The following is a 27,934-nucleotide window of genomic DNA, read 5'->3' as shown; positions in this document are numbered from 1 at the left end:
AAATTTCAGCAAAAATGCCACATCACTGGAAGCATTGAACTACTTTTTGGCTACAAAGACTTTTAAATTGTGCAAGGGTATTTTTTAAATTCCCATTACGCACATACCAAGTGACAGAATGTGCTAGTTCCCACATCCAATGACAATTTCGTCGGAAATAGAAAAACAGCAGTATTTTGCAGGATAGCAAGGAAGGCTGAGTGAGGCAATGCCTTCCCACCAGATGTTAGTTACAGGGACTAAGTGAAACGGATGAAGGTATCCTTCAAGTGGTGAAATGCTAGAGACTCTGTAAAAACTCCTGTCATTGTCAACCCTGAGGGACGCCAAAGCAAAGAATCCATGAGAATAGCTGAAATTTTGTTATGTAGCATTGGAATATTCTCGTAAAACCCCAAGAAGAGGTTGTTACTATATTCAAGGGGAAAAAAAGTTTATAGAATCCAGCCCAGTGAATGAAAGAAACAGCAGCTTTTTTCTTACTCATCACATTGCTGCTGGTGTGGTTTTTTTAAACAAGGGGTGGTTTATACATATATTCCGAGAGTTGTTTTTTAGGGTAAAAAAGTGACACCAGTTAGTAGTGGTGTCAAAGTTTTTCTGTACGGTAAAATCATCGTCTCTAAAAGAGATTCAAATTGAAATGACCTCCAAATATAAACAGTTTGAGCGTTCTTTTGTTGTCTGGTAAGATGAACTTTTCATCCCAAGAGATGGTTCCACTACTTCTGCCAAACTGATGTCCCCTGAGAGGGCACAGAGAAAATGCAGAGGACGCAGGGTGGAGGGAAAGGAGAAATACTCCCTTCCCCACTGGTGTACGTAGTGGGTGGGAGACGACCTGTTTTCACCTGCACCCACCTTCCTCCCTCTGTTTACATTACAAACCCTGTCAGCAAGCAGCCCAAGACAGCGCCAGAAAACTGTCCAACTACCCAGTGTAATGTTATATACACAGTGGACCTGAAACACTTAGTGACATTAACGGGATACGAACACTCAGCTTGTAAAGTACAGAACCTAGCAGTGGTTATGCCTGGAACTGTTTTCAAGGGGGCGCCGATGTTGGGAGAGAGAGATCTGACTTCGAGAGAAAAACTCAAATACAGCGAAGCAGTCCATAACCAAACCAGATACCTCAAAAACTCAGAAAATAAGTCATCCACTGAATGGCTGGCCGTAACACCACAACTGGAACTGCTCGTTTCTAAAGTCCTCTGAAATATCCCAGCGGATGACCACAAGAACCAATTCTACTTTCCTGAATGGGAGGCCAGACCAGATGGAAAAGCATCACCAAAGGGGGTTTCCACATCCCCCCCGCCCAGGAATCTAGCTGGTTGACATTTTTTTTTCTGAAGTCACATTGCATCTGAGATTTATTCATGGCAGGATGTCTAGGAGACAGAAACACAGAAAACTACTCTAAAGGGTAACCCTGTAATAAGGTCCAAGGCAGAAGATGGATGTGAAACAGACGCACATTTGCAAAAGGAAGTCTGAGTGGTTTGCCCAATCCAGAAAGGTTTCTGATGGCATTTAAAAACCAGGCTGCAACAGATTTTAGTTAATTTTTCATGTACCCTTCTGACCAAAGCAGCAGACATGTGAACCATCAAAAAAGCCTGGTGGCAGCCAGACTGGAGGCGCCCCAGTGAATGTTTTCCCTCAAGATAAATAAGGCCAGGGCAGCTGCTGCCTAGACTTGACACCCCTGCCCATATGAAACACGTACGGAGTGTTGAATGGAGCAGACGGTTTTGTGATGTGACGAGTTTCAGTTTTGCCTCTTAAAGAAAAAAAGTTACTACTTAAAAAAAAAAAACAAAACCCAGCTGTTTACCAACAAATTTATGTCCATGAACAAAAACACACATGTGTATGAAAATTCACATGTTGAGAACTACACCTATGAAATTTGCACCAGAGAACCTATTCTCAAGAAAGGCTCTTTATTCTAGACCTTAAATTTCCAAACTGGAAGAAATGTTTTCTGCTCTCACAGTCCTTTAAGTGAGAATAGCCCTTGTATCTAAGTACACATCAGTTTTAGTATATCCTATTTGTTTCTTAATTGCATTAGAAATCTCAAGCCAAATTAGACTTCAATTATATAAACCCATCTGTTTCCAACACTGAATTGCAAAATGACCTCAGTTTTTGGTCATATCACTGAGTAGTTACCGAAACTTTAGGAAGGCATTTTGTTTATGGAACCTCCGCTGGCAGGTGGTTCAAGTTTAACAAGAAATTGTCTTGCCCAGTGAAGCCTACAACTGTTGTGATGTACTGTCTTGGGGTGAAGGTCAGAACAATTATGATATCAAAACGCTACTGAAATTTGTACTATTATATAAAAATGATACTGGTTCTGAATCAAGACAAAGCACTCAGACATTTCCAAACAAAAGGGTTAGAGATAATAAAAGGATGGATGGAAATGAAAGCAGAAGAAACATTTACAGAACACCAAGAAAAATCGTATTTGCACAGAACATCTGAATATACCTTCCAAATGGTGCAAACCAATGATGGAGCGGTGTGGTAAGATTCACCTGAACAGCCAAAAACATTTCTCAACACATGGCAATAAAAGACAATCCAATTCCACAGTAATACTCAGTCATCCACTTTGAAAAGTCACAGCGCACAACCAAAACCCAAACAGAAAGTTGCCTCGATGTTTCACGATCGTATCATCCAACAGGTCACCAAATAAATCCGGGGTGGGCCGGGGGGGGGGGGGGGGGTCCAGTTCAAAATATAAGGAGTCAGCTGTTTAGACAGCGCTTGGTGACCGGTAATTACTAGGTAAAAGAAAGTTAACTGGTGAAACTTTTTATCCCACTGTAAACCATGAAAGCTGCAGAGTCATCATTTGCTTGGTGAAATTAGCAGCTGTCTTTCTGTACTCCCTTTCACCGAAAGGAGAGAGTAAGAACGCAGGAGGAATAAAGACCAAATCTGTCTTAGGGTGCCTGATTCCACAGCTGGAGACAGGACACTTACTATTCTATATACAACCTCCACGTTAGACATTCAAGTGGCCCGTGTTAGGTTGCACGACCTCCGCAATCTCACCATGAACAAGTCCCCACAAGCATGACTACTCTTGTTCAGTATTACTTAATGGGGCAAAAACCCAAAGACAATAAATTATATAACAAGGGCCAGCCCTCCAAAGCAAAAGGGCCATTAGGAAGAACTGATCAAACTTTCCACGCACTTAATTGTTCAGAGACTAGACTCAAGTTTTTATGACATTGTGTCACCTTTAGGAAAACTGGTTATTTTTTTAAATGAAACAGTATCACAGGCTACACATGCAAGCAGTTTTTAAATGAATTTCCAAGGGCAACAAGTTGGGGCACACAGATTCATTTTAAGTACTAAGTTTTTAAAAATTCTTTTATTCAGAAGGGGGCAAGGAGGGGGCAGGGATCAGGTCGCTCTTCAAAACACTTATTTGACTTTTAGGATCTAAACACATGGTGTCGTCTTAAACACTAACTAGTTTTATGGGCTTCTACAAAAGATGGGGCTACAAATCATGGTTCCACAACTCAGCCAGACCCTGTTACGATGGCCCGAAGCAGGGAAATTCCCAGAGAGGAGGAGGATGAAGTTTGTTTTAATTCGCCTGCAGAAGCAGCTTTCTGGGCTTGACTGGGTCCCCTCGGAGCCGGCGCTCACACGCGAACGCAGCCAACTTACCGGGGCGCCAGCCACCGTGGACCCAGGGCTGCTGGCGTTACTCTCCTCGGGATTCTGGGGGGCTTCGTCCGGCCCGCGGGTCACGAGAATTCTGAAGTGCTGCTGCCCGGCATTTTGATCTTGCCTGATCTTAAACGTGCAGCCTTGCCCCTGTGGAGTCCTTTCCACCGAGTTCCTCCTGTGGATTTCGGGAGCCCCCCTGCGGCCCCGAGGCGGCGTCTCCGGGTGGCCCCGCTCTTCCGTGGGGCTCCCGCGCTCGGCGCGGGGCTGCGTGGGGTACGAGGTGCTCCTCTCCAGCCGGATGCGGGGGTACCTCACCAGCCTGTCCCCCTTGGTGCCCGTGAAACCGAAGTTGAAGTCCCCGCCCGGCCCCGGAGCGCCGGGTTGCGGCTGCTGCAACTGGAAGACGAAGCAGCGCTTCCCGGAGCCTCCAGAAGCATCCGGAACGTGCTGCAGGGACCAGCGCCTGGGCTCCGGCGCCGAAGGGCTGCTCTGGCCGTCGGCCCCGAAGGGCGTCAGCCTCACCTGACGCACGTCTGCGCTGGAGGCGCGGTGCTGGATCCGCAGCCCCCCGCCCCCCTCGGGGCCCCGGGGGGCCCTCGGCTCGACCTCCTCGCGGCCACACGTGCCGTTGAGCTGCGGGCCCGGAGCCCGGGCAGCCCTCGGGGGCGAGCCCCCGAGGGTCTCCGGTTCTGGGGGCTCCGGGCCACCGGCCTGACACGCGGAGCCCCCGTCGCCCTCTGGGCTCTCCGGTGGCACGCCCGGGTCGGGGGCTCCGTCTGCCGCCTTGCGCTGCAGCGAGATCTGCACGGACGAGCTGCGGGTGGGCCGCGCGTCGAGCGGGCCCAGGAGCTGCGGGATGAACATGGACGTGCTGCGCTTGAGCGCGCCCACGGCCTCCCGCAGGCCCCCGCCGGCCTCCGCGCCGTGTTGGGCGCAGGGGTGCGGGCCGCTCCTCCGCGGCAGCGTGTGGAATGCCATGAAAAAGTCCTCTTCCCTCTCCTGGTCTAGGATCTCAGACTCGGGGGCTGTGTTGCTGCGTCCCGAGCCAAAATGAAACCGAAGCCGATGGGCCATGGTGCCCAGGGGGGCAGGGAGGGAGAGGGCGAGCGGCAACAACACGCTGGGCGCTGCCAGAAGTCAAAAACCGAAGACACAAACTCCAAGAAAAAGTGTCCCATCTGCCAAACCGTTAGCACTGCGGCACCAAGAGCGACAGATAGCAGAAATAACCCAAGTGGCAAGCGGCATTCCAGGCATGATTGGATAAGAGCAAAAAGCTCTCATCCGCACTGTGACAGAGGGTAGGATGGCCAGAACCACATGACCACCGTCTCCCCCTCCAATGCCAGCTTGTGGACTTACTGGAGTTTTCCCCCCTCTCTCGCTCTCATTTTTTTTTTTTTTTTAAACAGCAAGAGCCTGAAACAGCACCTTCCCAGCTGCTGCTTTTCCATCAGACAGGAGTGGCCCCAGCAGGGAGCTCGCACAGCTGACGAAGGCAGCCAACACAGTCCAAGCCATGCCGCGATAAATCTAGACGGCATCAAGTTCACCGGACAGTTCTTTCCGAAGAGGCAGGGCACTCGGACTCCCTAACCAATGCCCGACACTCAGCATTGAACACAGGAGCACACACCGTATTTCCCCCTCCTCCCCTAGCAAACCCAAGGACGACAAGGAAAAATGCCCTGGCTCTAAGAAAATCCTTTCACAAGCATCGGATATTATGTTTCTCTGTTATTTATGATATCACCACACTACCACGACGGAATGCAAACTAATAAAAGGTACTATAAATATGATTACACACCCCACAGAATGAGTGCCCCTTTAATGCTAAATAATTAGACCATGATCTACAAGGAACAAAATAGCTAAGTGGAGGGAGGGACAACTAACAACACTGTCAGTTAGCTGGCTGCCTCCTACTACTGTATTTTTCATTTAATAGGGTGTGGGGGGGGGGGGGGCGATCTCACTCATAATAGGACTGTCAGACATGTCAGTCCCAGAGAAAAGGAGCCCAGCTGGGGAAAACATTCTCTCCTGTATGCCAGACAAGAGAACCCTCCCCCCAAATCCCCACCAAAAAAGGAAGGAAAATTGAGGAAGGGTGTGAATGTGGTTTTCATAGTGAGTTAACTTAAATACCATACAGGAAGAAGGCTGCCCAGAGCTGACTGTTTTCCAGAGAGAGTCAGCAATATTATCACAAGCATGGAATCTTACCATTTTTGTGAAGGGCCAAAAAGGACCCAAGTAATAAAGGTCCACGTTCAAAGACCTGTCATCAGATCTGTAGTCAAGTTGGATATATTCTGTGGGCTTCAAGCTTACTATTTTCCACGTCCAGAAACATCAGTGATTTAACAAAGAAGCTTATTTAGGAGGGAGTTTAAAAAAAAAAAAAATGGGAGGGGAAAATACCAAAAGCTGCAGAGAGTGACAAAAAGTTTATTTCAAAATCCACAAAGCATGACTTTGTCAACAGCTCTAGAATTAAGGGTGTGGAGGATTAAACCCGTGTTTACATTCGTGCAAACCTGTTTTCCAAAGGCCTGTGCGTTAAATGCCAAAACTGATCTCCACGAGAGAAATGGAAGCTAAATCGTTGACATGCTCCAACTGCAAAGGACCACTACAGTCGTGTACCATCTAGCTGGATGACGATCGGATCCAGGAACAAACACCACTGGGTGTTCAGTGCTGGGCGGGGGGGGGGGGGGGGGGGGGGGGGGGGACACGGCACCAACTCAGCAAGTAGCCTGGGGCAAAGCTACCTATTAGTATCATAAAACACAATGTTTCAGATGAAGTGTGTATTCACACATGATTTCTTAGCTCTGCAGTCAAAGCCCTTTTGGGTTTGGAATTCTAGTTTGGGTTCCATGGTGAGGTCATCTCAACAGGAGCCACTGTTTCAGTAATGAAAATGGAAACAGATTTTTTTTAAACAGCAAATTTCTCTTAGTAAAAAGAAAATTAAATAATGAATTACAACACATCCGTCAACAGGCATTTTCCCCTTAAATCTGAACCTCTCTTCACCTTGGAACCTGTTGTTATAGTCAATAAACTAGAGAATCAGGATTAGTCTGAAGGTGTACCTGATAGGTCTTCAGAGACTGACTTCTATTCCAGGACTGCGAGGCTCAGTATTTGCTGGAGAAGAGATGGGAGTGCTAAGAACTGCACCCTCATCAGACTCTCATTCAATTTAACAAAAAAATAACTTCATACACACAGCAGAAGTGATTTAGTTATTTGCTAATACTCATCACCCAAGGTACAAAACGCTGAGTTCAATGTAAAGCCACCAAGGACTCGAATACTTTAACAGAAAAGGCATCGGTATAGTAGGCCAGAATCTGTTGGCTTTCCATTCTGGAGAGTAATACCAAGCCCAGGAGATTAACTACACTCCTGAGTTTCATAATAAGCATAAAAGGCCTGGTTAGTCACTACCTCTGGCCTGAGAACTTAGGGGAATGGCAGATTCCACTGCGCTGTTACCACTGGCTGCTGTGTTTAAATTCCTTAAAGGCTCTAGACTCCACCTGTCTCATGGGCAAGGACAGGAAGTTAAATGAGATGTACTATAAGGCTCCTTCAAAAATATTATATTAGATTTAAGCTACTCAAAAGACGTGGGAGTTTCAGCTGAAATCAGCAGCAAGAAGGGTTTGTAAGAACACTCCTTTTTGTTTGTTTCCAGATTTTATTTAAATTCTAGTAAGTTAACAGATAGGACAATATCAGTGTCAGGTGTGGAATTCAGGGATTCATCACTTACATGTAACACTCATCAAGCGGCCTCCTTAATCCCCAGCCCCCATCGAGCCCCTCCCCTTCCCCCTCCCCTCCAGCAACCCTCAGTTTGTTCTCTATAATTAAGAGTCTATTTTATGTTTTGTCTATTTCTCTTTTTTTTTCTTTGTTTCGTAAGAATACTCCTTTTAACCAAGAAATATACACAAGTTTCATGAAAAGTAAATCTGGATACAACTAACAGACAACTTGGAGTCACAACACCACATCTGAGAGTTCCTTAGAGGCTTACAGAGGACAAAGTAACGCTCATATTCATAGCTGGAACACTTGGTTTGTGGGTGCCTGACGAATACATTCTAGTCAGCTGATTCTGCCAAAATGCTTTAAAGCCACATGTGATGCTGAAATTCCATTTTTAAGATGAAATCTTAGTTACATGTATTATAGAGATAGATGTAACATGTCCACTTTTTTACCTATCAATGTGTGTGTGTGTGTGTATACATTTCTGTGACTTTTATGCCTCAGGCATATCTTTGGTTCTTGAAAGGTATTTTCCATGTACTTCCCTTGAGAAAGTACCATTTTTAAAATGCAGCTTAATTTTGCCTGCTAAATATAGATTCCCTTTTTGCTATATACTGTTAATTACATTTTTGTTTTCCCAAAGAGAATCACCATAGATTCATGACTGAATGGGTGAAAGGGCTGTAGTCTGGCTTGTATTTAAGGTTTGTTTACATGAGTGATGGCCTCTTTAAAGGTCTGCCTACCACTACATGCCAGATGTAAGAGCAGAGACGTAGGGTTTGACGTATCACTACTGTGATTTTCACTAATACTGACAATGATGAAAACATACACATGTACAAATAAATTGCCCTAGCCATACAAATGTATCTGTTAGAATCATGAAATAGTAGTAGGACGAAGAGAGGCTCGGGGCGCCGGGGAGGGGATGTACTGCAGGAGTATAACACAGGTAACAGAGTCCTCAAACGTGCTGCTTTAAAACCCAGTTTTTAAAAAATGAAGCAAAAATCAAGAACTGGGACCCACTTACCAATCTGTTTTCATCAAATACTTCAAACAGGAGTCTGTGATTAGACGGGTTTACCTATGAAGGGGACAAAAACAGTATTTTCAAAAATGGGCAGAAATAATTCAAAGGATAAAATAAGAGACACAGAATGAAATGCTTTATAACGTACTCAGATCATTCGTGTCATCTAAGTAATTAACCTGCTACTCTTCTAGTAATCCTGTGTCTACCAAATCACATTTTCTGCTATGATTTCTAGATTATTCTATGCCTAATATTTAGGCGTATTAGAAGATTAAGATGCTTTCAGCTGCGAAAATGATTTCAAATAGTTTTAGAGAGTTTCTGAATCTCCCCTCCGACAGGGATGGAGACCAAGGTGACACGTTCACAAAGGTCTGTGCCTGAGAAAATCTCTCAGGCCCATCATTCTGATGAGACAACCTGGGATACAAATGAAGAGAACAGTAAATGGGGCTATTTACTATTGTATGCTCCTTTGGGGGACGCTATCTCCTTATTAAGTATCAAAAACACATAACCTCATCTAATCCTGACAGTGACCTATGGTGTATGACTGTCATCCCAGTTTTGCAAATGGGGAGCCGGGACTCTGAGGGTGAAGGAACCACCCAGAAGCCCAAGAGCAGTATAAGGGGCAACTGGGACCCCCCCTCCACCAGGTCTGACCTGCTTGTCCCCAGAGCCCACGCTCTGAAATTAGAGAGAACAAAGAAATCAAAGATGTTCCCACGTCCAGCAACTCTGGGGTCAGAGTTCCTGGGGCTTTCAGCATCCTTTTGCTTCTTCCTAGCTCTTTACCAAAACCCCACCAAAATGGCAGGAATCACTCAGTTATCATTTACTAAGTCCCAACCACATGCGACACATGGCCGTTAAGTTTTCTGAATGACAATGTCGCAAGGAAACAACCCTATCCAGTGAGGACTTGTCTCTCCTTCATAAGAGAGAAGGAACCCACAACAGATGTCTGTCTTCAGGCAGAGTTCCAAGATCACAAAGGCGGGAAGGGGTAGAGACAGAGATGGGACTCAGGTCATGGGAGTCTGGACTGTTCCGCGGCGGAGTGTGAAACAAAATAAAGTTGGACAGTTGAGCACGGAGAGCATCATGGGCTTCTGGCCCCGGGGCTGCCCTCCCCTTAGTGACAGAGCACACAGATGGGGGGAAGGGGAGGGTGTGATAAGCTCGTATCTGTCCTGAAGCTCTAGGAAGGTTGTGCTTATCAAGGCACCCACACAGACCCCAACCGGACCCGCACACAATGGGCACTCAATTCAGATCTGTGCAATGAATAAAACAAAGCCCCCCCCCTTTTCAAAACCCAAGAAAAACAGAGTTTACAAACTGCTATTGCCAAGGTAAATTGAAAAAATCTTGGGATGTACTAAAATTTACATAAATGTGGCCCAGGTGTTAAACTGAAAGGAGTCTAAGGCCTTTACAAGTGGAAAGCTGTGTCTGAGACTTAACTAAGGGCCAATAACATCCATCTGCCCCCATTAGCCCATTAGCTTGTCAGGGCTTCACGGAGTAATTTAAAATGCATCTGGTAGGTAGGGGCTACACATAAGATCCACCAAGTATTAAAATATCAATACTGTATTTCAGCTCTGAACATAAAGAGAAAAAAACACGTGTTGTAGATAGTGACCCAAGGTTGGAACACATAAAATACTACTGCAAGTGAAAGGAAGAAATCGGGACCAATTGTAATGGGTCTAATGGTAGTGTTGATCTTTGGGAATCTATACCAATCTGAAGATTTCATCTGGGGCACTTCTGGAGGTGAAGAAGTATTTAATATCACAGCTATGCAAGCAAAATATATTCATTTTGAAGGCGGGGGGGGGGGGGAGACACCCTTTCTCTCCATTCAACAGATGAGCACTGTAGCATTTCCCAAATTTTCGTACCCAAAAATACAGCAACCACCACAAAAACTCCTTGAACAGTGATCTCCATTAATTCACACAACTGTCATTTTTACATATAGCTCTTCTAAGTGTTAAACCCACAAGGTTGATGAAATTTTACTTATTCCAGTGACATTTAAAGTCCAGAAATAGTTTTATATGACACTTGTACACACACATCACAGGTCTGAATTACAAAACTCTCCCTTCCTAACTAGAACGTGACTGGTAACTTTTGGGCTTCTTTTAAATCATGCTGCCTCTGTTGTTTTATTTTACCTCCAAAATCATTCATAACCCATGTCTCAGAGAAATAATTAAGCTATTGTTTTAATTATATTTTACCTTATTTTTCAAGGAAAAATGTGAGTAGAAAAGGTAAAATAATGGCACATGGGTAATTTTTTTTTTATTTTTTTTTACTTCTCTGAAACACCCCCAAATGAAACAAGTCCAGATTTTGCTACTACTAGGCAGTCTCTGAAAAATTTAGGCCACAGGATGTGACTATGCAGCCATTTCTCAAAAGAATTCCACATAAAAATTTAACGGCTTCTACTCAGTATAAATCTATTGTGGTACCACCCTAGTTATCAGTAACAATTATTACCCCCACCAAAAATGAAAAACTTACTCTAAAATAAAATTCTTCATTCCACTTTGGGTTCAGCGTCTGAAAGAGAAATGATCTTGTGATATCTTTTCCAGTCTTTGAAACACGAACAGTTACTAGGACAATGCAATCCATGTATTTGGTTGAACGTTTTTTGTGTGTGATTAAAAATAAAGCTAAGAGATATTTAAAATGGCCATAAAAAGCATTTAGTAATTATCTGAGACTATTCTATAAACCAAACTAGACAGGAAGGGATGTATTTATGAAAAAGATAATTCACAGATAATAAAAGAATACACTGCATGCTATCAACCAGAGGAATACTGCCAGGGACCTACCTAGAGCCATCACCATGAAAAATACGAAGAAATTCTTTAAGAAATTCACGTTCATATGATTATTTCATCAAGAAGGAAATGAATTCATTTCTCTTGACCTACCACAAATCTGTTTTGGAGAGTAAGGAAGCAGGTGGCAGAAAGGAAAAGTATTCACTATTTACATAAATGCTGAAATCTGCAGAATATTTTGTAAGAACAATACTGAAGATCAGATTATAGTTCATGGGGAAAAAAAAACCTGCCAGTTATAACTCAGAAGTGGATTTTCCCCCCAAATTTAAAACCTTCACCTCCCTATCCTTCAATCCTTCTATCCATTCCTCTGTCCATCCACCCACTCATCTCCATTCCAATCTATCTAAATATCTATCTCAAAGACACAAAACAGGTACTTCTATCCTCAGTATGAACAAAAGATGGGCTGCCAAGCATCCTCTGAAACGAAAATGAAACATACTGTTCAAGAATACATATATTCGTGTTTATGCATTTGGACATGCATAATACTCTTAAATAAATAATCTCTCAAACATCCTATGTACAGACAGACTGAAAAACCACCACTTCACCGAAGGCTACAGGTATTTTTTTCATCTGAACCATATTTGCTTTTATCAACTGAATTCCTTTAACATCGGAGTCCATGGAGCAGCAAAGATGTAACACAAATAGACCCTAGAAACAACATACACACACAATTCACGCCACAGGGAACTGGCATTTAAAAAAAAAAAAATCAGCACTTTGCCCACCCACAACTCAAGAGGGAATCCAGTCTTATAAGGACGGGGCTTCATACTTCTACTGTGAATGGAGCCTGGGCTACAAGGAATGAGGAGGAGAGGGGGAGAGAGGAGAGAAGGGGGAGAGAGGAGAGAAGGGAGAGGTGCCAGGCAGGCAGCAGGAGACGCAGGGTAGGACGGGGGGCCTGCGGGGGCGGATGCAGCCCGGCGCGCCGGCTGCCCAGAAATGCACCCGGCAAGAGGCAAAAGACAGGTGAGGGTAGAGCGCACCGACGTGAGCCCACTGCGCGCACGAAGGAACAGGCAGCCGGCCACGAGGCAGGAGGAGGACAGCGGTTCCGACTGCAAACGGAGCGCGCAGCACGGAAATACTAACCGGGAAGCTGCGAGCGAGGCGGAGCAGCCCAGCTCGGCGGGAGAGGAGGGAGGCAGCGGCCCGCCCCGAGCAGCAAAAGCCATGTCGGTATCTCCAGTCCCGACTCCAGTCCAGGCTCAGGGGCTGTGGTTCTCCGCTCCCCCCTGCGTCCGGGCGCCCAGGACCCCGCCCGCCCCCCCCCCCCACTTGGCCTGCGCTGCAGGGCACCGGCCCCACCAGGCGGAGCCCCCAGCTCGCTGCCGGCTGAAACAGGGACAGCGCCTGACACCAGGAACAATGGCCTCTGTGCTTCGGCGGAGCCCTCCCCACTAATCAAAACACGGCTCTTGTTTGCAAAACAGATTTTTAATGCCACTCACAATGCCAGGAGGAGGACGAGCAACAATGGCTGTTCCTTACACAGAATGACCCACTCAAGGAGCTCAGGTGCCTGCACAATGGCAGGAGAGTTAGCATTTTTTCCAGCCATCCTGTTCTCCAGGAAATGCTTATCACACTAAGACTATCTACCCACCCCCAAGGGGACGGAAAATAGTAATTGATAGAGAATAGTGAAGCACAGATAAAAACAGTACTTTGTATAAAAAACACACATCTTCAATAAATGCCCCAAATATAGAGTAAACACTTAGATTTTTACACACACACACACACACACACACACACACACACACACACGGGAAACATGCTGATGGATGAATTATAATTATGGAAAAATCTTTAATGAACTCATGTAATGAAGATTTTGAAAACAGATACACGTAAATATATAGTTTGATTTCTATTTTCACTTGTTCTCATGTAACTAGGCAAAATATTTTGCTTTCTTTGGTAGTATTTGCTTCAAGTTAAACAATTTCTTTTGTGTCTACCAATTACACAAGCGACTCCATTTCATTAAATGTATTTTAAATTACTTTAAATGACTTCATGATAAACAACGAGCCAAAAGAACAACTCCTTGTCTTACTGTATTCTTTGTAGGGAAAAAAATTGTTAATTATAGTAATATTTATTTTAAGAATATCGCTTTTACAGTCATTTAACTAAAAGCTAGAATGGATATCTTGGGTTATTACTGAAAAGCTTGTTCTATGTTAAATTTATAGATTTAATATTGGGAAATGCTTACAATAAAAATATTGCCAAACTTAAAATATAAACTTCTACAGAGCCAGAGTACTTAATTCAATTCGATTAAATTATGACTTACATGAAGTTTAATAAAAGATGGACACCTACCTTTTTAATTGTTTTTGTCTGTACCAAAGCAAGTTCTCTATTCTCATCCGCTACGTACAATGAAAGTTTCACATATGGATCACTGTAAGAAAATATTTCAGATTTAATGAGGTTATACTTTAAATTAAAAAAAAAAATACAAAAAAAAGACAAAAACCTAAATGCAAATGCAAATATCAGTTAATGACCCAGTTTATATAAATTCCACAAACTAAGCAGTAATATGTTCAACATGCCTACTAAGGAAATATACAAGAAAAGTTTCTACCAACCAATCAATGACGCTTATTTAAAAACAGGGGCTCCTGGGTGGCTCAGTGGGTTAAAGCCTCTGCCTTCAGCTCAGGTCATGATCCCAAGGTCCTGGGTTCGAGCCCTGTGTCGGGCTCTCTGCGAGGCAGGGAGCCTGCTTCCCTTCCTCTCTCTCTGCCTGCCTCTCGTCCTACTTGTGATCTCTGTCAAATAAATAAATAAACTCTTTTTTAAAAATCTCTCTCAAATTAAGGGCAGGGGGACACCTGGGTGGCTCAGTCAGTTAAGCATCCAACTCTTCATTTTCACTGAGCTCCTGCTCTTGGGGTCCTGGGATCAAGCTCCATCAGGCTCCCTTCTCTGTGGGGAGTCTGCTCGTCTCCCTCTTCCTCTGCCCCTCCCCCTGCTTGCAGACGCTCCCTCTCACTCAAATAAATCTTTTTAAAAATAAAAATAAAAGCAAAAAAAAAATATTATGAAACATATACTAACTCTGTTTTGGGGGTCAGGGGGCAGAGGGAGAGAGAGAATTTCAAGCAGGTTCCATGCCCAGTACAGAGCCTAACACTGGGCTCTATCTCATAACCCTGAGATCATGACCTAAGCCGAAATCAAGAGTCCGACACTTAAATGAGCTACCTGGGAGGCCCTACACTAACGTTAAAGATAATTAATTCAAAATAACTAATCTGGGGCGCCTGGGTGGCTCAGTGGATTAAGCCGCTGCCTTCGGCTCAGGTCATGATCTCAGGGTCCTGGGATCGAGCGCCGCATCGGGCTCTCTGCTCTGCAGGGAGCCTGCTTCCTCCTCTCTCTCTGCCTGCCTCTCTGCCTACTTGTGACCTCTCTCTCTGTCAAATAAATAAAATCTTAAAAAAAAAAAAAGAACTAATCTGCCATATTTCTTTTCCTAAACACAGATTCTGAAAAGATTATAAGAAAGATTATTAAAAGGCATATAGAATTTTTATCAGAAAAGTAAAATCCAGCCAAAAAAATTTTAGTTTGTATCTTATTTATATTCTGATTTCCATTATATAGGTAAAAAGGATTGTTCCTTTAATGAAGGTAAAACAGGCACTGTTCATCTAAACCAACACCTATCATTTTAGATGAAAACAAAAACTCAAAACCCAAAGAACTGAAGTGCAGGAAATCAAGAGAGATTTGTCCAGTGTTACAGATTTTGGTAAAGGCTAGATAACTGAACACTTACAGCTACAAGTATATTAAAAGGACTACTCACTGTAGAGTTTCTACTAGGAGTCTAAGTCCATTCACATGTTCTAGTCTTACTAAGCCTGGGACACCTCAAATCTAGTCAAACTGTCACTTCTTTAAGGGTTTCAAATCCAGGTTCTTCTGTTTCACGCTGGAAATCCTGAAAATCATAGATAGGGCTCTCATGTATTCAACTCCCAAATTTTCACTCATCTGATTAATTACCTGTAACTAATGACTGATTTCTATCTCATTTGAAAATTACCCTTTAGTGGCTATGCCATGACTATTAACCTTTTTTTTTTTTTTCAACTTCTAGAATATTTCCAAAGATTACAGTGCATCATAAAATGCTTTAGAATGATTTTTATTCAGTACCTCAATAAATATGCCATGAAATCCTTTTAAGAAAGAGAAAGGTTTGCTAAAATTCACAGTTCGGTAATAATCCAATATCCAAAACAGAAATCCAAAGTCAGTGAAGAATATTGTTGGTATATATAGTATTTACTACTCATAAATTGCATCTTAATGGAAGCTACAACACATCTTCAAAAAATAAAAAAATTGAAAAACCAGCCAACAAAATCATAACATTCTATTATCAGTAAATATTTTTAATATTCTGATTTTAAAAAAGGAATTAGTCGATTATTTGCCTCTGATCCATAAACTATCATATTATTTGATTAAAGAATATCAAACCCAACGTACCTACTTCTTATCTGGATACTCAGACTCTGAATAAAGATGAATCCAGAGCTAGAACCTCAAGACCCCAAGAACACCTTCCTAATTAATTAGAACCACAGCCTAGGTGATGAATCAGAAGGCAGTTTTAAGGTCAGAGGCTCTCAGACTTTGGCGTATCAGTACTCGGGCGAGGGGGCAGCTGAAACTGCTGGGCCCCAAATTCAAAGACCGCCCCCCCACCACAAAGATCCAGTAAATCTGGGGTGGGACCCTAGAATTTTTTTCAAGATTTATTCATTTATTTGATACAGCAAGAGAGGGAACACAAGCAGGGGGAGTGGGAGTGGGAGAAGAAGCAGGCTTCCCGCAGAGCAAGGAGCCCAAAGCAGGACTCGATGCCAAGACCCTGGGATCACGACCTGAGCCTAAGGCAGACACTTAACGACTGAGCCACCCAGGTGCCCCTAGAATAGTATTTGTGATGGAGTCCTGCTGATGCTGCTGCTCTTGATCCTGGAACCACACACTCAGAACCACTGCTCCAGGTAGTATTTGAAAAGAGTATTTTTTAGCTATAGAAACTAATTTTCTATTTCCAGCCACCAAGCTATTGCCTAAAAAAGCTCAAGGTCTGGTATCTGTTATCTTAGAAACAGGCTCTGAGCACGCCACAGGGATGTGCGTGCATGCCCACACACGTGCGCGTGCGCGCACACACACACACACTCTCCAGTACTACAGAAAACACCATAAACTCTGCCGACTGCCATCTCGTTCTCATGGCCCTCGGTCATCACGGCGCTGCCTATTACATCACAGCAACAGAGACAAGCGTTTGTCTGAGCGCTGTACATGCATCCTTCTCTAATCATTTATTCGCTCTGCTCTGAATCCCCTGAATAGTTCACGGCGAGTGACACATGCAGCCGGGAGTTGAGAGTGGGGTCTCTGAGTGGGACAAGGGGTCTCAGCCATGAGAGAAGGCATGTCTAAGCATGTCGTGAGCGCTCGTCCAGGTCGAGAAGTACTAGGCATCCACAGGAAACATCAACAGGCAACTGGAAGAGAGCGCAGCATGGAGAGATCCAGCAGTGTGCGAACGAGCTGAGGAAAGGATGGTGAGATGCAAGGACACGGGGAGGGGGTGCAGGGCACAGGATGGGCTCGCTGGTGACGAGGCAGTAAGTTCAAGGGTGGTGGGCGGTGGGGGGAGGGAGGGGCGGGACAGTCCCAGTTCTCTCTCCCTCTCCGCTGTACTATTCACATGGAACAGTATTTACTGAGCACCAACTACATCCCAAGGACACTGCTCTGAGCGGACAAGAGTCAGTGAGCTGGGGAAAGGAGCGAACAACAACAATAAAAATGATTAAAACAACCAAGATCGTTAAGGAGCCTTTGGGAATCATCCCACTGATCTCAGCTCAGTGAGGAGGACGGAACGATTCCATTTCAGCAAGGTGAACGCTAGGGCATGATGCCGAGACAAGGGACGGGGCACTGAGCACCAGAAAGGGAGCAGGAAGATGCTACAGCAGCCCAGACAAGAATCCCTACTACCCCGACTGTGGGCTCAAGTGGCAGCGGCACGACCACCACAGGCCCAGCACCCAGTCCGTGCCTGCACCCACGGGATATGCGCAATAGCTCACTGGGTCCTCAGTGCAAGTTCGGGAAGTCGGCACCTTTTCTCAGATGAGAAAATGAGAGAAATCACTGGCCAAGGTGGCATCGTAAGCCGTGCCTGCTCCAGAATCCAGCACTCCCGAGGGCACGCTGGCCAGCCTTGCTGTCACCCGCTACCGGCCGGCCATCAAGGGAGCTGGCTGGAGGAACGTCTAGGGGCAGGAGCTCCTAACATTCTGCCAAGTCGGAAAACATTCTGTACTGTGCTGCTATTATGACCCAATTTTTTATCTTTGCTGCTGTCTATCTGCAGGAAGAGTAAGTCGCCTGACTGTCTCCCTCTGGGGAAGGCCACACCTCGAGATCTTATCTTCTCAACGCCCCCAAATAACGAGCTATACACCTAGGACCAGTCACTTTAACACGCAGAACCTCAATTTTCGTTCTCTCTGAAATAAAGGGATTAGACTCAATCAGTGGTTTTCAAACTGCAGCCGCCACAGGGCCTTTCTTCTGCATTAACTCCCGGGGAACTGCAGGCTACCATGACCCCCTTCGGCTGTTTGACAGACTGGGGCTTCCATGTTAGAATTTGGGTGGGAGCAGGGTTCTGTAATTGGGGGGAAAAGTTTTAGGGGCGCCTGGATGGCTCATTTGGTTAAGTGCCTGACTCTCGGTTTTCGGCTCAGGTCACAATGTCAGGGTTGAGGGACAGAGCCCTGCGTTGGGCTCCACACTCAACACGGAGTCTGCTTGAGATTCTCTCCCTCTACCCCTCCCCCCCACCAGCTCACATGCTGTCTAAACTAAATTTTAAAATCTTTAACAATAATTGGACTACACGATCCCCTTTAGTTAGAACATTCTGAATCTCAAGAACAATTCAGACTCACTTCTCATCATTCATGGTAACGTTACAGCCCAGTCCATCCTAAGGAAACACAGCTTAACGACCCAAGATACAGGAGGAATCAGGAATAAAGCCCTGATCTCTACTAAGAGGCTTTTTCTCTGTCAGAGGATAAAGGGTAAAAAAGCCCACAGTTCTGAGTATGTGAAACCACTTTTGGTCACCACCGGGCTGAAATTTTCCTGTACACATTACCAGCTTCTAACCAACCCACCTGCTAGGAAAAACACATGACCTAAACAACAAGCCCAACGAAAGAGGCCCGTGTACTGTGTCTGTGCCCTTGAGTCTAGGGCAGGGAAATGAAGGCTCCCGGGGTCACGCCACCCCCCACACATCGGAGGAAAAGCCGTCCCTTCAGGGCCTTCATTTCTGAACACGATGTTCTGCAGGAGTGGAGAAAGGGAGAACTCAGCTTCCAGAGTCTTCTTCACACCTGACCCCACGTACGCCCTCCAATAAAAACGGCAGCTGTGGGGGATCCTTCTGTCCTCCGAAGTTCTACCTCCCACATCCTCAACGCACTCTGTACCTTTGCTAGGCCGACTCAGTCCCGAGGTTAATGCTTAGTTCAGACGCGCCTCCCCACTCCGAGGTGGGGGAAGCACCACCAGGTTCCACGAGGAGCCTTTTCCTGACACAGAAGCAGCTCCTTAGAGGGTCCCAGTGTGGGGAGCAGATACCGGGTGTGGGAGCAGGTGCAGAGAGTTCTGGCTTTCACGTTACTCCTTATACACGGCTGGCAGATTTTGTTGCTGGTAACCATGAATACATAATACTTTTATAATAACCAAACAAAACAGAATAGGTAGGGCACAGAGGGAAGCAGGCAAGACAACATCCCTCCCTCCCTCACCCTGCTTCTCCATTTGACACCCTTGACCGCTTCCACTGGCATTTCTAATCTGTTTCACCAGCACTGAGTGACCTTCAGACCATTCTCGAACAAAATGGGAACAGTTTTTAACTCAGAGGGTTACTGTGATAATCAGATAAAACTGTGTATTAGGGGTGCCTGGGTGGCTCAGGCGGTTCAGCATTTCCCTTCGGCTCAGGTCATGATCCCAGGGTCCTGGGATAGAGCCCCACGTCAGGCTCCCTGCTCAGTGGGGAGCCTGCTTCTCCCTCTGCTTGCTGCTCTGCCTACCTGTGCTATCTCTGTCAAATAAATAAATAAAATCTTAAAATAAAATAAAATTGTGTACTGATAGAAATACCTAGTCAGCACCAGACACACGGTACAAGTGCCTCATAAATGACAGCTGTCATGATTGTAGATTCTGTTCTTTCCTCTTGTGAGACTTTTAAGTTCCTCTGTTGTGCCTTCTGACCCCAACTTCTGCTGTGACTGCTCATCTGATTGGCCCCTGACGACCTCCTCGTGGCACGGGGGCGGCCAACCACAGCACAGGCACCCGCAGGCTTCCTCATTCACACTGCCGGATCTGGGGGGAGACAAGGGGCTCATGGTGTTCACAGCTGAGCTCAGAATCCACTCCTCGCAAGTAGTTCGGATCCTCATGGCTGGTGTGCAGGACAACTCAGGGCCAGCATGAACATTTCCCTTACTCAGCTCAGTTCTTTATGGATCAGAAAAGAAAGTCTGTTTCACAGCCTTCTGCCTTCTCTGCACAGTCACGTGATTTAGGCACCACTTTCTAAGCCTCTGAAGGAGACAACAAATTGATAATAGGATTCAAGCGCCCTATTTACTGACTGCCTACTCTATTCCAGGCAAGGAGACAAACAGTGGAAATAAGACACTGTCCCTACCCCATCCGAACCGGGCACAGAGAAGCAAAGCAATGATTCAGACAGGGTGTGCCGAGTACCCAGGAATACAGCACTCCACGGCCATGGTTCCTGACCTCATGCTCACCTCGGTTACCCGTCCCCACCCCAGGCCTGCCAGATCAGAACCTCCAGGGCTGGGACCTGGGATTCTGCATCTGTCAAATGTCCCACGTGACTTCCATGCACTGGGCAATCTTGGCACCCCTCCCAGAGACCAATCTGGGAGGCCAAGAAGGGAGGACTAAGAGCAAGGTGAGATTTCTCCGAAGGGGAGAACATGAGCAAAGGTCCAGTGGCAGGCTGGAGCCAGGTGTTTGCCACAGCTGCAGACCGGAGGGCTTGGGAGGAAGACGAAGCCCCAGCTCAAACCACAGGGAGCCTTCTATGCAACTAAGAGCTGGGCATCACCATGAGGGTTTGGGGGGCTTCCAAACCTGGCCCCCTTATTTGTAGCTGTATGTGGAAATCTCCTGTGTCCTCTTTGTCCCTCAGTAATGGGGAGACAAGCAGTACTTCCTTTTGTAAGGAGGCAGTTAGGAGGGCTGAGATAACCATAGTGCTGGACAGACAGTAAGCACTCATTCATTTGTAGCTGCCTCTGCCTCGACATCACTGTTATCATGGGGTTGTGGAAAGGGAAGATACCTTTTTTTTTAAAGATTTTATTTATTCATTTGACAGAGCACAAGCAGGGGGAGAAGAAGAGGGAGAAGCAGACTCCCCACAAAGCAGGGGAAGCCCAATATGGGACTCAATCCCAGGACTCCGGGATCATGACCTGAGCTGAAGACATTGGCTTAACCCACTGAGCCACCCAGGCGTCCCAGGGGAAGTTTCTCTGACCGAAGTCATTACAAGCAAACAGCAGGTGGAAGGACCATGCTGGCAGGCTTCTGCACTGCGCACTGAGAAATGTCTAAACACAGAGGTAGTAAGGACCCAAAGCAGAGGACTGGGAGCGGCCCAGTGGTGTACTGGAAACACCTGGGTGGCTCACAGAAGGTGGTGAGGCAGTCAGGAGAGGGGAGAGGCACGCGTGCCAATTCCAACCTTTGGGCCCGGGTGACGGCGTGCAGGCTCTGGCCACAGGACGGGACTAGGGCTTCAATCCCTTGCTGGGCCAGCGACATCAGCCACGGAGGAGTGGGATGTGCCCACTGGCATGGCTGCTCTACCCTCTGGGGGGAGGCCCATGAGCCCCAAGGCACCACCTTTGTGCAGCTCTCGAAGTCTGAGGCCATTGCGCGAGAGGCGCTGGCGTATTCCGTGTCCTGCCCACGAAGACGCGTTTCTGTCCAAGTCTGCAAGGACGCACCCAAGGCTCCCGTCTGTCCTCAAAGAACCCTAACGACTGAGTGTTATTTACACAAGCAGTTGTTTAGTTAGAATTGGCCTCCAAGAAGAATAAATGAAACAAGATGGGATTGGGAGGGAGACAAACCATAAATGACTCTTAATCTCACAAAACAAACTGGGGGTTGCTGGGGGGAGGTGGGATTGGGAGAGGGGGAGCGGGCTATGGACATTGGGGAGGGGAGGCGAACCATAAGAGACTATGGACTCTGAAAAACAACCTGAGGGTTTTGAAGGGTCAGGGGTGGGAGGTTGGGGCAACCTGAGGGTTTTGAAGGGTCAGGGTGGGAGGTTGGGGGAACAGGTGGTGGGTAATGGGGAGGGCACGTTTTGCATGGAGCACTGGGTGTTGTGCAAAAAGAATGAATACTGTTACGCTGAAAAAATAAATAAAATGAAAAAAAAACAAAAAAAAAGAATTGGCCTCCAAATCTTTAGGTCTCAACTGGACAAGCCAGCATCCTAAAGGCGCCGGGGTTCCTCTGCACTTTTCACGGGCTCTGTACAGTTCAGAAGAGAAAACGACCTCGGAGACGCGGGCTGTTCACTCACAAACGAGACCCAGCAGCTGCGCACACAGATGACGGATTTTCTGAGGGAAGAAACAGAAAGTGTCATCATCGAAGCCCCAGACGCCACAGGCAATCAGTCAGTGGCTAGAAGACAGACCCTGCTCGCTGGAATGAAATCTCTCGGAGTCTAACAAGCGCCAAGATGCTCACCAAAAAAAATCCACAAGGACCTGCTCTGTCATGAGATGTCACCAAGGAACCTCAGTCACAAGGCCACCCTGACTTTGCAAAACTGCCGAACAAACACCATCGAAATTGCTGTCCGTCGGTCCTCAGCGCAGGGCCCGGTGCTGAAGAACTGCATTTCCCTCTCTCTAGGCCTCTGCTCCGGTTTCCACAAAGAAACAAAAGTTCAGAGATGGGTCTGGTTCCACCTTCGTCACCAGGAAGCACAGACAGCGCAGACGTGGCCGCTTCTCAGAGAGCAACGTTCGTAAGACCTGCTGGGCCTGCCCACTGCTCCACCCCCCGGAGCAGCGCCCACGAGGACCAGCAGTCTGAGACAACATGACCGGAGTGAGGCTCGACCCTCTCCATCTGACTGGCTCAAACGGTCCATGACGAACAAGGATGTGTTAAGGCGAATCCTTCCGCGCAGATCATTTACTGATTTTGGTCAGACTGAACAGTCTTTGCTGAAATCCCTACATTTAGAGGAGGCAGGAGGGCAGAGGGCTGCCTCCGCCGGGCAGAGCATTCGAGATGGGTTACCATAGGCTGCAGCTGGGTTGGAATGACACTGCCTTGTCCCCTCCCTCCCTGCTATCAAAGCGTCCTTCCAAGGTATCTGGATATCAGAGAAACAACGAGAAAGGTCTTCATTTTTTAACCATTTTTCTCCTCTAAGGGAAACATCACAACCACAGCCTGAAGGAAGCAATAATTCTTTCCTGTAACATGAGGTTACTCAGACGTCACCGGGACTACCTGTAAAAGGGCCGTGTCTTCTTTCCCTCTTAGCCAACAACAGAGGGCCAGTGTAGTATATAACGTGGTGCCGTAGATCAAGTTTGTTTTGACTACCTGATGTATCTACGCGAGAGACTGAGACAACCCAGAGAACGTCTCACTGCAAAGTCTATTTGTTGAAGGTTTTTCCTCATTCTTTTCTGCGGCTGACTATTACAGCAGTGCTGTGTGAAGTACTGATATCTGTAATAACAGCACAAAGTAAGGAAAAACACTACCTAGAAAGCGTGAGACTAAAACACAACTTTAGCCATATTGTCGAAACTGAAGTTTTTAGTCTAAGAAATTGTCAAAGATGTAAACGAGGGAACACTTTCGGAAGAGGCAGACATCGGAGTACTACCGGAAAGAAAGTATTCCAAGTTTTCTGGACAGCAACACGACAGCACGTATCCCATCTAAAGAGCTGATGCCTTTAACTCGACGAATCTGTTTCTGAGGATGAATCCCAAGGAAATCATCAGACATGCAAGCAAATATTTACCTAGAAAAGATACTCATTACAGCATCGTACAGAGAAATTAGAAAAAACTTTTCAGTCCAACAGAGAAATGATTGAGTAAATTATGGTATCATCACGTGCTAGAATATTAAACCATGAAAATTGTGTTTTCAAGTAATATTTGTAAATGGGAGGAAATAATCATGGTGTAACATTAAGGAATAAGCAGGATCTAAAAATTCTACGTAACATAAAAATCGTTGAGAAAAACGGAGCTGAAGTCAACAGTTGTTCTCTCTACATACGCTTGTGAGTTATGTTTATTCTCTTCCTTGACTTTTTTTTTCTAAATTTTCTACTGTGAGCAAGTACTATTTTTTTTTAAGATTTCATTTATTTTTGAGAGAGAGAGGAGAGAGAGAGAGAGAGAGAGTGTGTGTGTGTGTGTGTGTGTGTGTGTGTGCGTGTGCAAGCATGGGCAGGGGAGGGGCGAAGGGAGAGGGAGAAGCAGATTCCTGACTGAGCGGGGGGAGCCCAACTTAGGGCTCCATCCCAGGACCCTAAACTGAAAGTCAGCCGCTTAACTGATGGAGCCACCCACGTGTCCCAGGAAGTACAATTTTTGTAACTGCAGAAAGTCATGAAAATACCAATAGTAGTTACATATATGTTTCAACCATAATAAACTCTTTGACAAGGCACTGAAACCTGTAATTTCATGGCTCGTCTACACTATGGTAACAAACCCATAAGGGCTTCAAAAAATTTGTTTCTACCCAGAAAATTGCCTTAAATGGATGAGTACTGAAGACTTTTGAAAGAATATGCATATACATTCCAGCCCTTGACAATGAAAGGCGTGAAATGTATCACTCGCCACCAATAGTGGCAATGAGTTCCTCTATACAATCTTTCAACCAACACGGGGCAGCCGCGATCCAGTTGACAGACAAATGAATTCTCATGTTGGTTTGAGGTAGGTTAAGGGAGGCATTAAAACTTTACAGCTTAGGTGTATTCTGTGAAACCGCTAAAAGAAAAAAACCCACTTTCTGATACTTCTGTTATGATTTTGCCACTGGGAGCAACTCATGGCTTACCCCGTCCTAAAACCTTCCCTGTCACTTAAGCCTTTAATCACTAGTCAAGACTGACTCTCCTGGTCCCCTGCGATCTACAACCAGTCCCCTGGGGAGGTCCCAAACTTGGACCATAGAGAACTCTGGGAACCTGGCAGGGGAGGAGTGTTACTGCAGGCCCACCTGTCTGTCTCTAACACACAAATAGTTTTCTTTATATCTAGGCAGACACGCAACAGCCCCTGAAAATATTTAAGCTTTTTGTTGTTAAAAAACAAACAAAACAAAACAAAAAAACCCTTTACTTAAAACCAATGTTTTCTTATGCTGTAACAGTATAATTATCGTTCATTTCATGTTGTTGCTAGAAAATTGTTTCACCTATAAATTACTGAAATGTAATACAGTTGCCAAAGAAAGTGACAGTTACAACCTGCCCGTATCTGCAGTGTATTGTCTCTTCCCCCATATACATGCAACTACCAAAGGTTAAGAAAAACACTTCTTTCCAGTAATGACTTAACAGAGCAGGCAACAGCCGACAAAGCCACAGGAGAGGGGAAAACAAAACCGCTCCCTTTTCAGAAACTAATAAATGATTTACATCCGCAAACAGTCACCGAGTATCCACCAGAGGCAAGGGATTCTGGTGGGTACTCCTGGGGAAGGTCAAATAAGTGGGAGGCAGGGGACAGATGAGGAGGGGCCCTTAAAGAGGCTGTCTTCCCCTCCCCTCCAGAGACACCAAAGTCAGATGTATTTATGTAATACAGGTGTGTTTCCTTTATGGAGCTGGTTGTGTATATCAAGAACTCAAAGAAGCTCATCAATTTTTTTAAAGATTTATTTATTTGACAGATAGAGATCACAAGTAGGCAGAGAGGCAGGCAGAGAGAGAGAGAGGAGGAAGCAGGCTCCCAGCCAAGCAGAGAGCCCGATGTGGGGCTCGATCCCAGGACCCTGGTATCATGACCTGAGCTAAGGCAGAGGCTTTAACCCGCTGAGCCACCCAGGCGCCCCGCTCATCAATTTTTATGATTATTCCAAGACGATCTGAAATGCAGGAATACCTTCTATGAACCGAAGTAGTAACTTCCAGTAACACTGACCAAGCAGCGCCTGGGTGAAGAGCATGGTTCTTGGAGCCTTATGTATATATGGTCTCTAATCCCTCCAACAGCCCTGGGAAAGAGAATGTTAGTATCCCCATTTCATGAATAAGGAAAAAATGCCCTCATATGTATGTGTACACATGAAATGCTATGCAGCCATTAAAATGGTATTTTTAAAAAATCATGTATTACAACTAAAAAAGCAAATAAAACTATTGCATTATAAATACACCAAACTATAAAATGGTGTTTATTACTGCACTAATGAGACCATGCGTGATTTTTTTCCTCCTCTCATTTCTCCATATATTCCACATGAAAGAGAGGTGTTACTGTTTAGCTGGGATGCTGAGACGGAAGGGAGACAGAACTGGTGGGCTCCGGCTTCCCCCGCTCCACCAATGGTCCCACATGGCAGCAACTAGAAAATCCAAGTTAAAAATACCATATATCTGCCTATTAACTAGGTGGGAGAAAAGGCATTTTAACTTTAACGTGAATCTCTCATTTAACAGCCAGAAGGTAAGTAAGAGGGCAAAGAGGTCCCAAAGAACCTTGAAAGAAAGTCATACAACACAGGAAGCGGAGTGAAAGGGAGGATGCTAATTTCCGTTCAATGTCCTGTTGGCCAGCTAGGCGTCATCATCATTTTAACAGCACGCATCTCCCTGTAGGGCCCATGGCAATGAGGTAATGTTTAATCACCGAGCCACAGCACCTCCCTTCATATCCTTTTAGGAGGTTCTATGAAACCATTCTGCCAAAGGCCTCGAGGGTTGTCCTCCACACACATTCAAGGGAGGGAGCAATTCAAATCTGTGTGCTTGTGACAGAAAGCACCCATGTTCCAAACTGCTGAGACAAGACTTTGCACAAGAGTCTCTCCTCTGAAAAGGTCATTCAGGAAGTGGGGGTGGGGGGGGGCACATGCACACACCCACCAACCACATACACACACAGGAAGGATGCCACAGCTTCAGAGTGTTTGGAAAGTTTAGGGGGTTTACTGCCTTAATATAAGGAATACCCCCCAAATAATCCATTGATCAAAACACATGAACTTCCCAGACTATAAATGGAACAAAAAAGCTAAAGTGAGTTTGATTGCCCTCAAATAGTATGGTGGTATTGTCTCTCAACATGCAGAACATTAGGAAAATCTTGGGCCACACAAGACCATTACAGCAGACACAGCTGCATATATCACTAATTCCACATTGTCATGATAGTTCAGAGGTACTTCTAATCCTTTACCTTCGACCACTATTGACTAGTCATGTTTGTCACAGCCCCAGGACCAGCCCCACAGAAGACAATAACCCAAATCCGTAAGGGCCCTAATTCGAAGGATCCCAATACAGCATCTACTCAAACCCGAAACACGTATCTCTGGTTCACTTCATATAAACCTCAAGTACTCCTTTAGATGCTCTGGCTGAACACAGTTCTATGACTGAAATCATCTCCCCATTCATTACCTCCCACCACAGTCCCAGACATGGTTCCATGAACAAAAATTCTACCCGGAAAACACATTTTTTAATGTGCACACGTCTGTTTAAAAAAAGTGCACATGCCTGCACACGCCTGTACACACACACACACACACAGCCTTACTACTGCTGAGAGCACACTTGGTCTTTGTCAATAAATCATGGTTGCATTTGATTCATTAAAAAAAGGTCCCAGAAGAATGTCCACAGGTAGTAAATCTGTATGACAATATAGCCCCAGTATAAAAACGCATACTTTCAAATTTACCACACCATATAATTCCAAGTTGTCAGTCTTCACTGATCTTAAATATTTAAGTAGCTATCCTATGTATTTAACTGAGTAATTAGCATAACCCAGAAGTCATACATTTTTTAAGAGCAATTTATTGCTAATATGCTTGTACATTCACTCATACATTCTGCAGAACTCATTCCTGCCTGTAAAGGTGTTATCCACGCTAAATGTTTCTGTACACTGGTTTGCACGAAGTGTTATAAGCTTCCAGAACTCCAAAGAAGTGAAACAGACAGGAATTCCAAGAAGTAGCTGAGGCAGAAACTCTCTGGGAAGGGTAAGCATGTTAAACAGATGCATACACGGCTATCAGGAAATCCCTGCAAATACCAACA

The 27,934-nt window shown here is 45.4% G+C and overlaps 1 protein-coding gene across 4 annotated transcripts in view; it reads right to left on the bottom strand.

Moving 5' to 3' along the window:
- Positions 1 to 27,934, bottom strand: part of NEDD4L (NEDD4 like E3 ubiquitin protein ligase) — a 333,633-nt gene that overhangs the window by 130,975 nt on the left and 174,724 nt on the right. For all 4 annotated transcript variants that reach the window (XM_046024976.1, XM_046024977.1, XM_046024978.1 and 1 more), the window contains exons 3-5: positions 13,786 to 13,867; positions 11,102 to 11,140; positions 8,552 to 8,605 (exon numbers count right to left, since the gene is read on the bottom strand). In XM_046024976.1, coding sequence (XP_045880932.1) covers positions 8,552 to 8,605; positions 11,102 to 11,140; positions 13,786 to 13,867 — 175 coding nt within the window. The remainder of the gene's footprint in view (positions 1 to 8,551; positions 8,606 to 11,101; positions 11,141 to 13,785; positions 13,868 to 27,934) is intronic.

The sequence above is a fragment of the Meles meles genome, chromosome 12 (genome assembly GCF_922984935.1).
Source record: "Meles meles chromosome 12, mMelMel3.1 paternal haplotype, whole genome shotgun sequence".
Lineage (NCBI taxonomy): Eukaryota > Metazoa > Chordata > Mammalia > Carnivora > Mustelidae > Meles > Meles meles.
Note: the sequence above shows the minus strand (reverse complement) of the source record. Positions and strands in the feature narration are given on the sequence as shown.